The 13,463-nt window shown below is 40.7% G+C and overlaps 1 protein-coding gene across 16 annotated transcripts in view; it reads left to right on the forward strand.

The window, feature by feature from the left end:
* The window catches only part of NF1 (neurofibromin 1), a 249,817-nt gene that overhangs the window by 109,380 nt on the left and 126,974 nt on the right, over window positions 1-13,463 (forward strand). For all 16 annotated transcript variants that reach the window (XM_045488002.1, XM_045488009.1, XM_045488003.1 and 13 more), the window contains 9 exons: window positions 252-325; window positions 576-659; window positions 8,006-8,446; window positions 8,826-8,965; window positions 9,245-9,367; window positions 9,868-9,951; window positions 10,479-10,595; window positions 11,188-11,369; window positions 11,485-11,696. In XM_045488002.1, coding sequence (XP_045343958.1) covers window positions 252-325; window positions 576-659; window positions 8,006-8,446; window positions 8,826-8,965; window positions 9,245-9,367; window positions 9,868-9,951; window positions 10,479-10,595; window positions 11,188-11,369; window positions 11,485-11,696 — 1,457 coding nt within the window. The remainder of the gene's footprint in view (window positions 1-251; window positions 326-575; window positions 660-8,005; window positions 8,447-8,825; window positions 8,966-9,244; window positions 9,368-9,867; window positions 9,952-10,478; window positions 10,596-11,187; window positions 11,370-11,484; window positions 11,697-13,463) is intronic.

The following is a 13,463-nucleotide window of genomic DNA, read 5'->3' on the forward strand; positions in this document are numbered from 1 at the left end:
GAAGTTTTAAACACACTGGCCTATGTTTTGAGTAAATATAGGTGGGAATAGCTTATTTTATGCTGTGGATATTGTAGAGTCCAAGTTAAGTACCTTTCCTGTGAGGCTAGCAAAAGGAAGCATTCACCTTTATCATAAGAAGCATTCATTCCACTCCTCCTACTCTGCCTTGGGGGTTTGGCCCGCCAGGCTCTCCCATGGCATTCAGCGCTCTAAGTGCAACGAGTTGATGTGCAGTTGTTTTTGCTTAGGAAGAGCAGCACTTCAGAAAAGAGTGATGGCACTACTCAGGCGCATCGAGCACCCCACTGCAGGAAACACGGAGGTATGCTCTTTGCAACAGAAACAGCTCCCCAGGCCCCACCGTCGATCGGAGAAGCTGCATGTTGTGTGCGTGCGTGCGTGTGTGTGTGTGAGACAAGGAATGGCTTTTGAAGCAGATCTAATTTATATGTGCATATTACATGTGGGATATTATACCACCTCTGGTATGTACCAAGTTTGAGACCTATCGCTGATTGATTTTTAGTCCTAAGTTTAAAATTGCTTTCAAGTGGTAATTGCTTTCATTTTAGGCTTGGGAAGATACACATGCAAAGTGGGAACAAGCCACAAAACTAATCCTCAACTATCCAAAAGCTAAAATGGAAGATGGCCAGGTGAGTTTGTGAAGTTAATTTTTGCCTTTTAATTGATCTGCTGAATGTGTGTACTTCATTTCAGTAATCTTTGGAGTCACTCTTCGTATAACATATATATAGTTGTTGTAAGACTTATTTAGTGTTGGTTCATCTAAAACTGCACTATTATGGGGGTGCGTGGTGGCTCAGTTAAGTGTCTGACCTCGGCTCAGGTCACGACGTCATGGCTTATGAGTTCATCCCCACGTCGGGCTCTGTGTGCTGACGGCTCAGAGCCTGGAGCCTGCTTCAGATTCTGTGTCTCCCTCTCTCTCTCTCTCTCTCTCTCTCTCTCTCTCTCTCTCTCTCTCTCTCTGTCGCTCCCCCACTTGCTCTCTCTCTCTCTCTCTCTCTCTCTCCAAAATAAATAAACATTAAAACTGCTTTATTATGATAGCCACTAGCCACATGTGGCTACTTACGTTTAAATGAAAATTTAAAGTAATTTAAGTACAGTTAAAATTCAGTTTCTCAGTCTTAACAGCAGCCACATTTCAAGGATTCATTAGCCGGATGTAGCAATTTGCTACTGTGTTGAACAGCACAGGTATAAAGTGTTTCCATCATTGCAGAAATATGGGGGAGCAGGAGCTAGAGATGATCTGTGGTAGAGACCCTTCCTTTACCCTCTTTCCTTCTCTTTTTCCATCAGAGTATTTCACAGAATTTTCAGGAAAGGGATGACAAAGTTAGATAAAATAAATTAAAATTGAAGCAATACATTTTACTATTTTGTTAGGTATTCTTTTTTTCTTTAAGTTTATTTATTTTTGAGAGAGACAGAGACAGCGTGAGTGGGGGAGGGGCAAAGAGAGAGGAAGAGAGAGGATCCCAAACAGGCTCCGCACTGTCAGCACACAGCCCACACTTGGCACACACTTGGCATAATGTTTGTAAGGTTCGTTCATGTGAGTCCAAAGCTTTGTAAAAGAAGTTTAATATTCTGGGTTGGTTCTATCAGTCTATGACAAAAATATATTAGTGGCTCTTAAAAAATGTATATGGTACTCTAAGTTTGGACTTCTTTTTTTTCCCTTTTTCACATCATTTTTTTAATTGGAATATAACATACATAAAAAACATGTATAAATCAAAGCAACAGTTCAGAATATTAGGAGATGAACATGCCTGTGGAACCAGCACCCACAACAAGAAAAAAAAATCCTTACTAGCACATGGGAAGCCTTTGTTGTGCCCCACTTCCAATCACTAAACAACCCAAGAGTAACCATTATCCTGACTACTAAATACAATAGCTTTCCTGTTTTAAGCTTTCTGTAAATGGAGTGCTGGAGATGTAGTCTTTTATATCTGGCTTCTGTCACTCAACATTGTGAGAGTGACCTACTCTGCTCTGGGCCATTGTCGTTCATTCACTGTTATTGCTGTATGTTATTTCGTTCAGCAGACAGTTCACAATTTAATTTTGCTTTCTACTCTCTTTGAACACTGGATAGCTATACAAAGACTATTGAGTTATTTTGACCAGTGCTGCTTTGAACATTCTTGAATGTGTCTTTTGGTAACTGTCTAGGTATATTTCTGTAAAGTACATACTTAACAGTGGAACTGCTGGGTAATAGGGTATGCAGATACACATATGGAGAATATAAATTGATACAACAAGTACTTAAAAAACACTTGTGGTTTCACAAGGGCTTTTAAAAGACAACATTTAAAAAATTTTTTTTAATGTTTACTTATTTTTGAGAGACAGAGATACAGAGCATGAGTGGGGAAGGGGCAGAGAGAGAGGGAGCTACAGAATCCGAAGCAGGCTCCAGGCTCCGAGCTGTCAGCACAGAGCCCGACACGGGGCTTGAACCACAAACTGCCAGATCATGACCTGAGCCGAAGTCAGATGCTTAACTGACTGAGCCACCCAGGCTCCCCATACAATTAACATTTTTTAAAATAATGTTTGTTTATTTTTGAGAGACAGTGTGTGCGCAGGGGAGGGGCAGAAAGAGAGGAAGACAGAATCCCAAGCAGTTGCCACACTGTCAGCACAGAGCCCGATGCAAGGCTCAAACCCACAAGGTCAGATCATGACCTGAGCTGAAATCAAGAGTCAGACTCTTAACCAACTGAGGCACCCAGGCGCCCCAAGCAATTAACATTTTAAAAAAAACTGCTATAGCACCTCTGTAAATGATGAAACATTCAGCCATTAAAAGCATTCCTCTTACTGGAATTATTACTACTACATATGTTAAATAACTGGAATTTAAATAAAAACTTGAAACAAAAATTAAAAAAAAATAAAAGCATTCCTTTTAAAGAGTATATGCATGGGGCATGTGGGTGGTTGGTTAAGTGTCTAACTCTTGATTTCAGCTCAGGTCATGCACGGTTCTTGGTATCGAGCCTTATGTGGGACTCAGCACTGACACCTTGGAACTTACTTGGGATTCTCTCTTCTCACTCTCTCTCTGCCCCTCCCCTGCTCACACTCTCTTTCTCACAAAAAAAACATAAAAAAAAAAAGATAAAGAGTATATGCCAGACCGATTCACTAACAGACGTCTGTGGTTTCTTACACCTGTATGAATAATGAATAATTTTTCTTTCGTGATTGTCAAATTAGAGCTATTTTTTTTTTTTCAACGTTTATTTATTTTTGGGACAGAGAGAGACAGAGCATGAATGGGGGAGGGGCAGAGAGAGAGGGAGACACAGAATCGGAAACAGGCTCCAGGCTCTGAGCCATCAGCCCAGAGCCTGACGCGGGGCTCGAACTCACAGACCGCGAGATCGTGACCTGGCTGAAGTCGGACGCTTAACCGACTGCGCCACCCAGGCGCCCCAAATTAGAGCTCTTTAAAGACCAAAAGCAGAAAATAAAACATTGTATATACTTTTTTCTAATTCAGTGAGGTAAAAAAAATATCTTGAAGTACTTAAATATTCAATAAAATTAGTTATATCAGGCCTTGGCAGAGGTAAGTTGAAAACATTATACATGTATATATAATACATAATATATTAATATAAATAGATATAAATATGTATATAACATATCATTATACATATATGTATAATATATATAAATTACATGTATATATACGTATATGTATATATATAAATTTGTTTATTCATTTTGAGAGAGAGTGAGCTCAGGTGCATTCATGATAGCGGGGTAGGGACAGAGAGAGAGAGAGAGAGAGAGAGAGAGAGAAGAGAAGAGAAGAGAAGAGAAGAGAAGAGGAGAAGAGAGAATCCCAAGCAGGCTCCGTGCTGTCAGTGCGGAGCTCAATCTCATGAACTGTGAGATCATGGCCTGAGCCGAAATCAAGAGTTGGACGCTTGACTGAGGAGCCACCCAGAGGCCCCTGCTGCAAACATTATATTAACGTTACATATTCAATTAATAACTGAATTTACTATGCCAGAGAATGCAACGTTATCAAGGGAAACCTGAAATGTACTAGTGGAACAGAACTGAAATGTAAGAAACTTGTGGTAATCATTTGGACCCTATTAAATAAACAGTAGGATTCAAACTAGGAAAAAACACTAACCTAATTCTTAATGTGCTGCAGAAGTCAAGACACAAAAGATCCGCCCAGAGAGAACAATGCCACTATCAAAATTTTTATATTTCAGCTTAACTTTAACTTGACTTATTTAGCTTTTTTTGTATGTAATATGATGTAGTTCAAGAACATTTAACTTGAAAACAGAATACTCACTACGATGTTCCCAGAGGCAAGAAGGGAATAAGCATTATTGTTTCTGTTGGAGGGAATCTAACCAAGACTGCCAAAAAGTGCTGCGAAAAGCAAGGCTGAGTGATAAAATATGAACCCTGTGAGAGAAAAGTCTTTAAACCTATTACGAAAACTTCAGTTACTAAAACACAGGTTGATGATAGTACATTAAATTCCCCATACCTAGTCGATAAGAATATACAGAATGAGCTTTGACTGCCATGTAAAAAATTCCTCTTTACCTGTTCTTGCCTAAATTTTCAAGGCAGCCTTCAATGAATCTCATTTGAATCTGTCTATAAGCCAACATACCAAGGAACAGAGAAGTTTCTCTGTTTCATTTCTTAATCCTTCAGAAAGATTAATTGAATCATATCTTGAACTGTATCCCACAATAAAATGTTTCCAAGCAAACATTACCCAAACTAATGCCTGTTAGAGCATTATGTTGAATTGATGTTTTTTTTTTTTTTTTTCCCAACGTTTATTTATTTTTGGGACAGAGAGAGACAGAGCATGAATGGGGGAGGGGCAGAGAGAGAGGGAGACACAGAATCGGAAACAGGCTCCAGGCTCTGAGCCATCAGCCCAGAGCCCGACGCGGGGCTCGAACTCACGGACCGCGAGATCGTGACCTGGCTGAAGTCTGACGCTTAACCGACTGCGCCACCCAGGCGCCCTGAATTGATGTTTTTGAACTAACTGCAGGTCCTTGGGTCCTTGACTAAGATGTTAATGGTAAATAGATGCTAAATTGGGAAGGTGATGGAGATAAGATGTTCTACATGTGAATTAATCTGAACTAACTGCTCTTCACACCCAGATGCTTCATCACAATCAGCCATATTCTGATTTTGCACTGATCTGGATGCTACTGCATCTGACGTCAGCCGCACTTAGCATATCATCAGCAATATGCCCATCATGGTGGTAATAATGGTAGGGTGGTGGTGCTGTGGACCAATAAATTGCAGGCCATTAAAGGATCCATTCCCAGTAGCCCCTCCTCGCCCCCCCCCCCCCAGAAAGTCCCCAGTGTGTGCAATACAAGATTCTTGAGATGCTTGTGCTATACGAAGGGTGTTTATTTCCCCTGAAATACCATGCTCTGGATCTTGAGAGTGTGAACAGGCCTCTAGCATTTGTATTTGATTATCTACTGATGGCATTACTTAGTGTTAAAAACCAGGTCCTTTCCTGTTCCATTGCTTGTCCCACTTCTTTCTGATGGGCCTTGGGAATCCCCTAAGCAAATGCCTGCTTGACTTTCTAACTTTCTGTTCTAAAGATCTGTACCACAACTGCTTTTAGGAGGATTGTGACCATGATCGTCATCTTCATCATCTTCTTTAAAGGGTTTCATATGTGCAGTGTCTTCTGGCTGTACCTCCCTGCTAGGGCTCCCAGCTGACTGGCTTGCATGGCTAGAATTCATCTCATTGCTAGATCCATCACTATGCCCACTACTGTTACCGGGACCACTGCTTTCATCTTCACCGTTGTCGGCAGTTTCGTCAGAACTTCCCTGCACAGATTCCTCCGTGTCTGAAAGTCGCTGCTGCACATGTTTGGATCTACTAATAAGTTCATCCATTTCAATGTCACTGCCTCCACTTTGATGGGTATCACTGTTATCAGTACTTTAAGGGCTGGCTGCAGGTGACCAAGGTGATAGAGCTGCTCTTCTGAGCTCTTCTTCCTCTTTCTTATTTAATGTAGTGTTTAATGACGATGCAGAAGAACTCTATTTAGATACCTGAGCCTAGTACTTTATTTAATAATGCTTTAAAAGAAAAAAAGGTTTCATTAACGTTGATGCCAAGTACAATGTTTGTTCACCACAAACACTTGGCTCAAGGATTGAGACTGGATAAAAGAGATGTCTAAGTGGTAGTGGATCCACATTCTTGACAAATAAAGGAAGTAAGTCACGTAGGTACTGATCACCGTGTTCAGCACTGCTGCAGCCCACATGCGGTCAATATGCTGAGGACTCAGTCGCTCTTCTGCTAAAAACTTCAAACTCTCTTGGCACTGTTTGATAATCTCAGTATGTAAATTTGCTCCAAATCTATGTTACCACATTGTTGCTTATAAGCCAGTTTGTAAGTTCTTTTGCAATGGTCATTTCTGTGTCTGATACCAATGATTCTTTATTGTACAAGTCACCGAAGGTATGAAGTTGATTCATTATCTGACTCAGTCCAGCCAACCTCACAAAGTAGGTGACAGAAAATACCGAAGTGTAAGATCTAGGCTTTCTCTGTCAAAACATGCTGTCAAAGCAGAGATTTGTAGGCAATGACCCTGTCACCGTGCTACATGTTAAGTCACCATGTTGCAAGCTGCACTCTGTCTCTACTCTTGTTCAGAGAATTTGCATAAATACCTATAACGTAGGTCCTAAAAGGGATAATGTGCTGCACGACCGCAGGGATGGTAGTCATACTCTACTGTTAGCTCCAGCTATAATAAATGCATGTGTCATAAGAAATGGTAGTTTCAGGAGTTCCTTATTCAAAGCAATCCATCATAGGAGAAAGGCCATTTTTCCCACAAAACAAACATACATAATGAAGCAATTGCAATGGTACTTCTACACCTTGTTTATCATAGAATGCCCCTAATGTGTTGCTTTCTTGGGTTGATATGTCCTCTGTAATAGGATGAGTATTAGCTTATGAGCAGTATATGAAGAGAATTGAATTTGAAAAACCTTTGCCACACATAGTGAGAGTTTTTCTTTCTCATCTGTACTCCATAAACTAACAGGATCAGAACTCTCTAAAGATGACTCCTCAGTCAGATTCTTGTAGGATTTGATTATTTTCTGTTGTTTCTTGTTTTTCTGCACTCCTTTCCTTACAGTCCCTTCCTTCCTGTTTAGTGGTTCTTTTGCTTGATTACTCTCATCTTGCCATGCAGAATCTATTAATAGTAGCATAATGCAGGCACCTGGGTGGCTCAGCTGGTTAAGCGTTTCAATCTTGGTGTCGGCTCAGGTCATGATCTCACAGTTCGTGGGTTCGAGTCCCATGTCCAGCTCTGCGCTGATGGTATGGAGCCTGATTGGGATTCAGTCTCTTCCTCTCTCTCTGTCCTTCCCCTGTTTGCACTCTCTCTCTCTCTCTGCAAAAATAAATAAATTGACACTAAAAAAAAAAAAAAAAAAAAAATAGTAGTACAGTGTTTGCAAAGCTGGTCCCAGAGTACTTGAACTTGGGCCATCACTAATAAGTGCACATACTACTTGGTTGAAAATTTCCAAATGCTTATATTCCTTGAAGCAGCATAGACATTGCCTCTAGGTCCAGGGATTGATAGAAGCAAATAATTTGATTGCATGTTCCTTTCTGAGCTGCAGTCCACAACCACCTTCTGGGTCTGATATTGCATATGTGTTTATCGCTACCTTAGTTCTGTACCTCCGTTCATTTGCCCTTGAGCAGTAAGATACCTTGATGTCATTAGAAATGGTTGGAGTGAAGACTTGCATTTTTTAAATGTAAAAAATGTTCTTTTGTCATGGAAGAAGTGTTGGATAAAAAGTAATTTGTCAAGTCTCTCAACCCATTGAGGTTGGATTCATGCTTTCCGTAAAACTTTTGTGTTTAGGCTGCTGAAAGCCTTCACAAGACCATTGTTAAGAGGCGAATGTCTCATGTGAGTGGAGGAGGATCCATAGATTTGTCTGACACGGACTCCCTACAGGAATGGATCAACATGACTGGCTTCCTTTGCGCCCTTGGGGGAGTGTGCCTGCAGCAAAGAAGCAACTCTGGCTTGGCAACCTATAGCCCCCCTATGGGCCCAGTCAGTGAACGCAAGGGTTCCATGATTTCGGTGATGTCCTCGGAGGGAAATGCAGATACACCTGTCAGCAAATTTATGGATCGGCTGTTATCCTTAATGGTGTGTAACCATGAGAAAGTGGGACTTCAAATACGGACCAACGTTAAGGATCTGGTGGGTCTAGAATTGAGTCCTGCTCTTTATCCAATGCTATTTAACAAATTGAAGAATACCATCAGCAAGTTTTTTGACTCGCAAGGACAGGTAAAGTGTTCTGTGCTTTATTTTTCACCCTTTTCTTTGAATCGATTTGTTTGATAATGAAGCCTTTTTCTTTTTGATTATTTAATTCAATACTGGCATGAGCATCCACTCACAATTTTTAAAAAATGGGCGGAAAATTGCAGAAAGAAGAATCATCCAATATAGGGAACAGTTTGGTTTTTAGGAACTCTAGTTGTGGGTGTGCCAGGGGTTAGAAATGTCTTGGGTAGGGGTATGGGTGCCTATGTGTGTCTGTGTGCCTATTTGGGTATATGCCCCCAGGTGCTTTCTGGCATGTGTATGACAGTTAGGTCACGCAGTTTCATCTGTGATGTGTCTGCTCTGCGCTGATGCCAAGATGTTTTTGTTCTTTATGTAGGTTTTATTGACCGACACCAATACTCAGTTTGTGGAGCAAACCATAGCCATAATGAAGAACTTACTAGATAATCATACCGAAGGCAGCTCCGAACATCTGGGGCAAGCTAGCATTGAAACAATGATGTTAAATCTAGTCAGGTAAGTATTCTACTGAAATGTAGCAGAAACACATCAGCATTGGTGGTTGCTAGTGAAATAATTTGCTATTCTTTATTGCACTCAAAGTGGGGTGCAATAAGGTAAGCAATAAGGTAAGCAGAAGTTATGCATGTGCTCCTATAAATAAAAATATTGCAGTTTTCATAGTCACATTTCATCATTTTACGTAGAGGGTAAAGCATTTAGAAAACTTTTCTTTGTATCTGATATTTGTGTTTTTTTTCTTTTTCCCCCCTGAATGTTTCTGTGTCTAAATAGATATGTTCGAGTGCTTGGGAACATGGTCCATGCAATTCAAATAAAAACGAAACTGTGTCAGTTAGTCGAGGTAATGATGGCAAGGAGAGATGACCTCTCATTTTGTCAAGAGATGAAATTTAGGTGAGTTCTCAAAAGAGCAAAGTAGGATCTTGTAAATCTTATGTTAAATGAAGTACAAAAAGCCCAAAAAACCAAAAAAACAAAACAAAAAAAACCCCAGCAGCTACTTGATTATCCTAGGAAAGGGGAGGGAGAAAATGGAAAAGCAACAATTTACCTTTTTATTTTTCTCTCCCTGTATTTTCAAATGTCCCAAAGCTCTGTGCCCATGACAGTGCTCCCCTTGTCTAAAATTATACTGGAGCTAAGAGTTTGATTGTGCTTCCAAACTGGTACGATAGCTAAAGGCTGACGTGGAATGTTGGATTCACGTTGCCTGTTTGTGTGCCCTTCTGCCTATTGAGAGTTGGAGTAGCGGTATCTCTTTAATGAAACTGCCGTGTCACCCGAGTGATTTGGCAGATATTTGCACTATAAAAAATATTTGTATGACTAAAGGTGTACGTGTGACTTCAAAAAAAAAATCGTTGGTTATTTTCCTTTTCTCTGCCATTCTGTAGGAATAAGATGGTAGAATACCTGACAGACTGGGTCATGGGAACATCAAACCAAGCGGCAGATGATGATGTAAAATGTCTTACAAGGTAAAGAGAGAGAGATGGAGAGGATGATTTTTAATTATTAGCAGGTTTACTCAGGCTGTTGATACTACATCATCACTATTATCAATATATTTTATGTGTTTTTTGGATATCAGGGTTTTGCATTTGAATTATTTAAATCTTTACTTCCTATTTTTAACTGAATGATTTTCAGTAAAATCCAATGTGAGAAAGTGATGTCTGGAATTTCCTATATTTGCTCAGATGGTAAATACTTATTGTCACATGTCAGAAACTAATTGAACCCTGAAGTACATAATAATCATTTGCATAAATTCCTTCGGTGAGGCTTGGTTTTATGAAAGTTGTCATCACCTTCTCCCTAACTTAAAATGCTTTTGCATTCTGGGTGTGCATGTTAACTCAAATTATTTAGGTTGTCCTCATAAGTTTAATGAAATAGGTGGTTCCTGAATTCCTAAAGTTCCGTTAGGAAGGTGTTTATTTGCGGGAAGGTCGAGTGGAAGAACCTGAAACACTCATGTGGTCCTTAAATTTTCTTTCTTCAGAGACTTGGACCAGGCGAGCATGGAAGCCGTTGTTTCACTCCTGGCTGGTCTTCCACTGCAGCCTGAGGAAGGAGATGGTGTGGAATTGATGGAAGCCAAGTCACAGTTATTTCTGAAGTAAATTTCAGTCACCAAAAACGCAAAGCAAAAAACAAAGCCCCACATACAACAAAACAAAATCTAGCCACAAGTGGCAGATGATTGTATGTAGAAAGTGGACCTTATTACTTAGCTATTCTGGCCATTGGCAGCTGCTTATAAAATATAACCCATGCATGAGGCAATATTCCCTATGATAGGACTGGGTTAGGAAAGCAACTGTGTTTTGTGTTTTTAAAGAAAGTGTCTGGTCATTGAATTATTGGCAGTAAAACCCAGATCACCTCATTAAGCCATTTAAAATGGCATTGTGTAAACTATTTGGACTACTAATTTTGTAAACACTAAAAGTGTTCCCTGCATCGACCAGGAAAGATTGCATCTGTTTGGTGGCTATGTTATGAACTACGTGCTGGCTTTGTCAGGATAAAATCATACTCAGCATAACACACTTCGTGATGAGCCACACTGGTTGATTATCCCAGGACTGGAGAGAAGCAGATACCCAAGACCACTCGTGTGATGCACATGTGATAATTTCAGAAAATCAGATTAGCTTTCTGGTTGCTGTGGCCTTCACTGTGTAAGAGTCGATCTTTTTACTTCTCAGGTATTTCACATTGTTTATGAACCTTTTGAATGACTGTAGTGAAGTTGAAGATGAAAATGCACAAACAGGTGGCAGGAAACGTGGCATGTCCCGGAGGCTGGCATCACTGAGGCACTGCACAGTCCTTGCAATGTCCAACTTACTCAATGCTAACGTGGACAGTGGCCTCATGCACTCCATAGGTGAGATAAAATGGAAGCTTCATAGAGAAATTGACAATCTAGAGAATTGGCACGTAAGACAAGCAAAATTACAACAGTCCATGTTAGTAAATTTGCATCTATCTGTCCATATCAGGTTTAGGTTATCACAAAGATCTTCAGACAAGAGCTACATTTATGGAAGTTCTGACAAAAATCCTCCAGCAAGGCACAGAATTTGACACGCTTGCAGAAACCGTGCTGGCCGACCGGTTTGAGAGGCTGGTGGAGTTGGTCACAATGATGGGAGACCAGGGAGAGCTCCCAATAGCCATGGCTTTGGCCAACGTGGTCCCGTGTTCTCAGTGGGTGAGTTCTTTGAGGAAGTGCAAAACTGGGGCCTGGCACATAGCAGGTGCTTCCAAATTCATTCTTTCTAGGAATTTTTTTTTTTAATGTTTATTTTGGGGGAGAGAGAGAGAGAGCATGAGCAGGGGAGGGGCAGAGAGAGAGAGGGAGACAGAGAATTCCAGGCAGACTCTGCTAACAGGGCAGAGCCTGGCACGGGCCTCAGTTTTACAAACTGTGAAACCTTGACCTGAGCCGAGATCAAGAGTTGGATGCTTCACCGACTGAGCCACCCAGGTGCCCCTCATTCCAGGAATGTTTATTGCATGAATTGCTAAACCTTGAGAGCTGGAAGAAACTTCAGGTATTATTCGAGTGGTTTTTCAGCTATGGGAAAGTAGTTGTGGCTTCTAGCCCTTGGGAGTGTTCTTACCTTAAGTATGAGGATCTTATTCATCATATACTTACAGTGAAAAATTCCTTCCCTGTCCCACTGAAAAATTCAATTTAAACACTGATCGAAAGAAAATTAAAACCACTGACCTGGTCTGGTGTTTTCATGTATTACATGAGATGATTAGGGTTAAATCTCCTATTTAGTTGTCACTAATGCTAGAGCTGGAATTAAAGGCTTGTGTGTCCAGTTCACAACTCTTCTATAATGCACTGTACAATTTTCTAAAAAAATGTAAGCACTATATTTGCATTAGAAATTGTTGCTTGTTTTAAACACTGGGGACATAGTATGGCTATTTGGTCTCTTATTCATCTATGTACGTATGTATGTATTTTAGAGAGAGAGCAAGCACGTGTGCACAGATGCGCGAGTGGGGCAGGGACAGAGGGAGAGAGAGTCTTAAGCACGTGCTGTCCTCAGCATGGAGCCCGATGTGGGGCTCGATCCCACAACTCTGGGATCATGAGTGAGCTGAAATCAAGAGTCAGACACTCAGCTGACTGAGCCACCCAGGCGCCCCTGGGTCTCTTTTACTAAAAAATTTTCTTGAAACCATACTATTTTTAACAGTACACGCTAAAAATTTGAGAAGGGTTGTCCTTTTCCATGCTAAAAATCGATTCCATTTATAGTGTACCAAAAACGATTTCAGTTTAGTAAATTATAACAAATCAGGTAATCTGTCATTGCCTGTAGATTTTTTTCTGCCTAAAAAGGCTGTAGGATCTTGTTCCTCATGCTTCAGTAAAGGTTAAACTCCTTACTCTGGCCTACAAGGCTTGATCCAACCTGGGCTCTGCCTCACCTCTGACCTCATCTCATGCCACGTTCCTTCTTGTTCGCCAGACTTAAAGATGTTAGGCTATTTCCACCTTCGAGAGCACCCTTACTGCCACCACTGCCGCCACCACCTGGAATGCTTCTTCCCTGATCTCTTACATGGCCAACTTCTTAAAAAACCTTTTAAAGCTTAAAAAAAAAAAATTAATTCTCTTTTGTAGATTTTAAATTCTGTTGCTTAATGTTTTCAGAACTTTGCAGGGAAGGGATTAGATGGAAAAAAATGAGCACAGTACTCCAAAAACAGATTTTGTGGCTGAATTGTCTCTCATAATTATACTTGACTTTAAAATGGAGGAGAGGGGTGCCTGAGTGGCTCAGTTGGTTAAGTGTCCAACTCTTGATTTTAGCTCAAGTCATGATCTTACCGTTTGTGGGATTGAGCCCCACGTCAGCACAGAACCGGCTTGGGATTCTCTCCCTCCCCCTTTCTCTGCCCCTCCCCTGTGTGTGTGCACTTCTCTCTTTCTCTCTCAAAATAAAAAAAAATA

The sequence above is a fragment of the Leopardus geoffroyi genome, chromosome E1, assembly GCF_018350155.1.
Source record: "Leopardus geoffroyi isolate Oge1 chromosome E1, O.geoffroyi_Oge1_pat1.0, whole genome shotgun sequence".
Lineage (NCBI taxonomy): Eukaryota > Metazoa > Chordata > Mammalia > Carnivora > Felidae > Leopardus > Leopardus geoffroyi.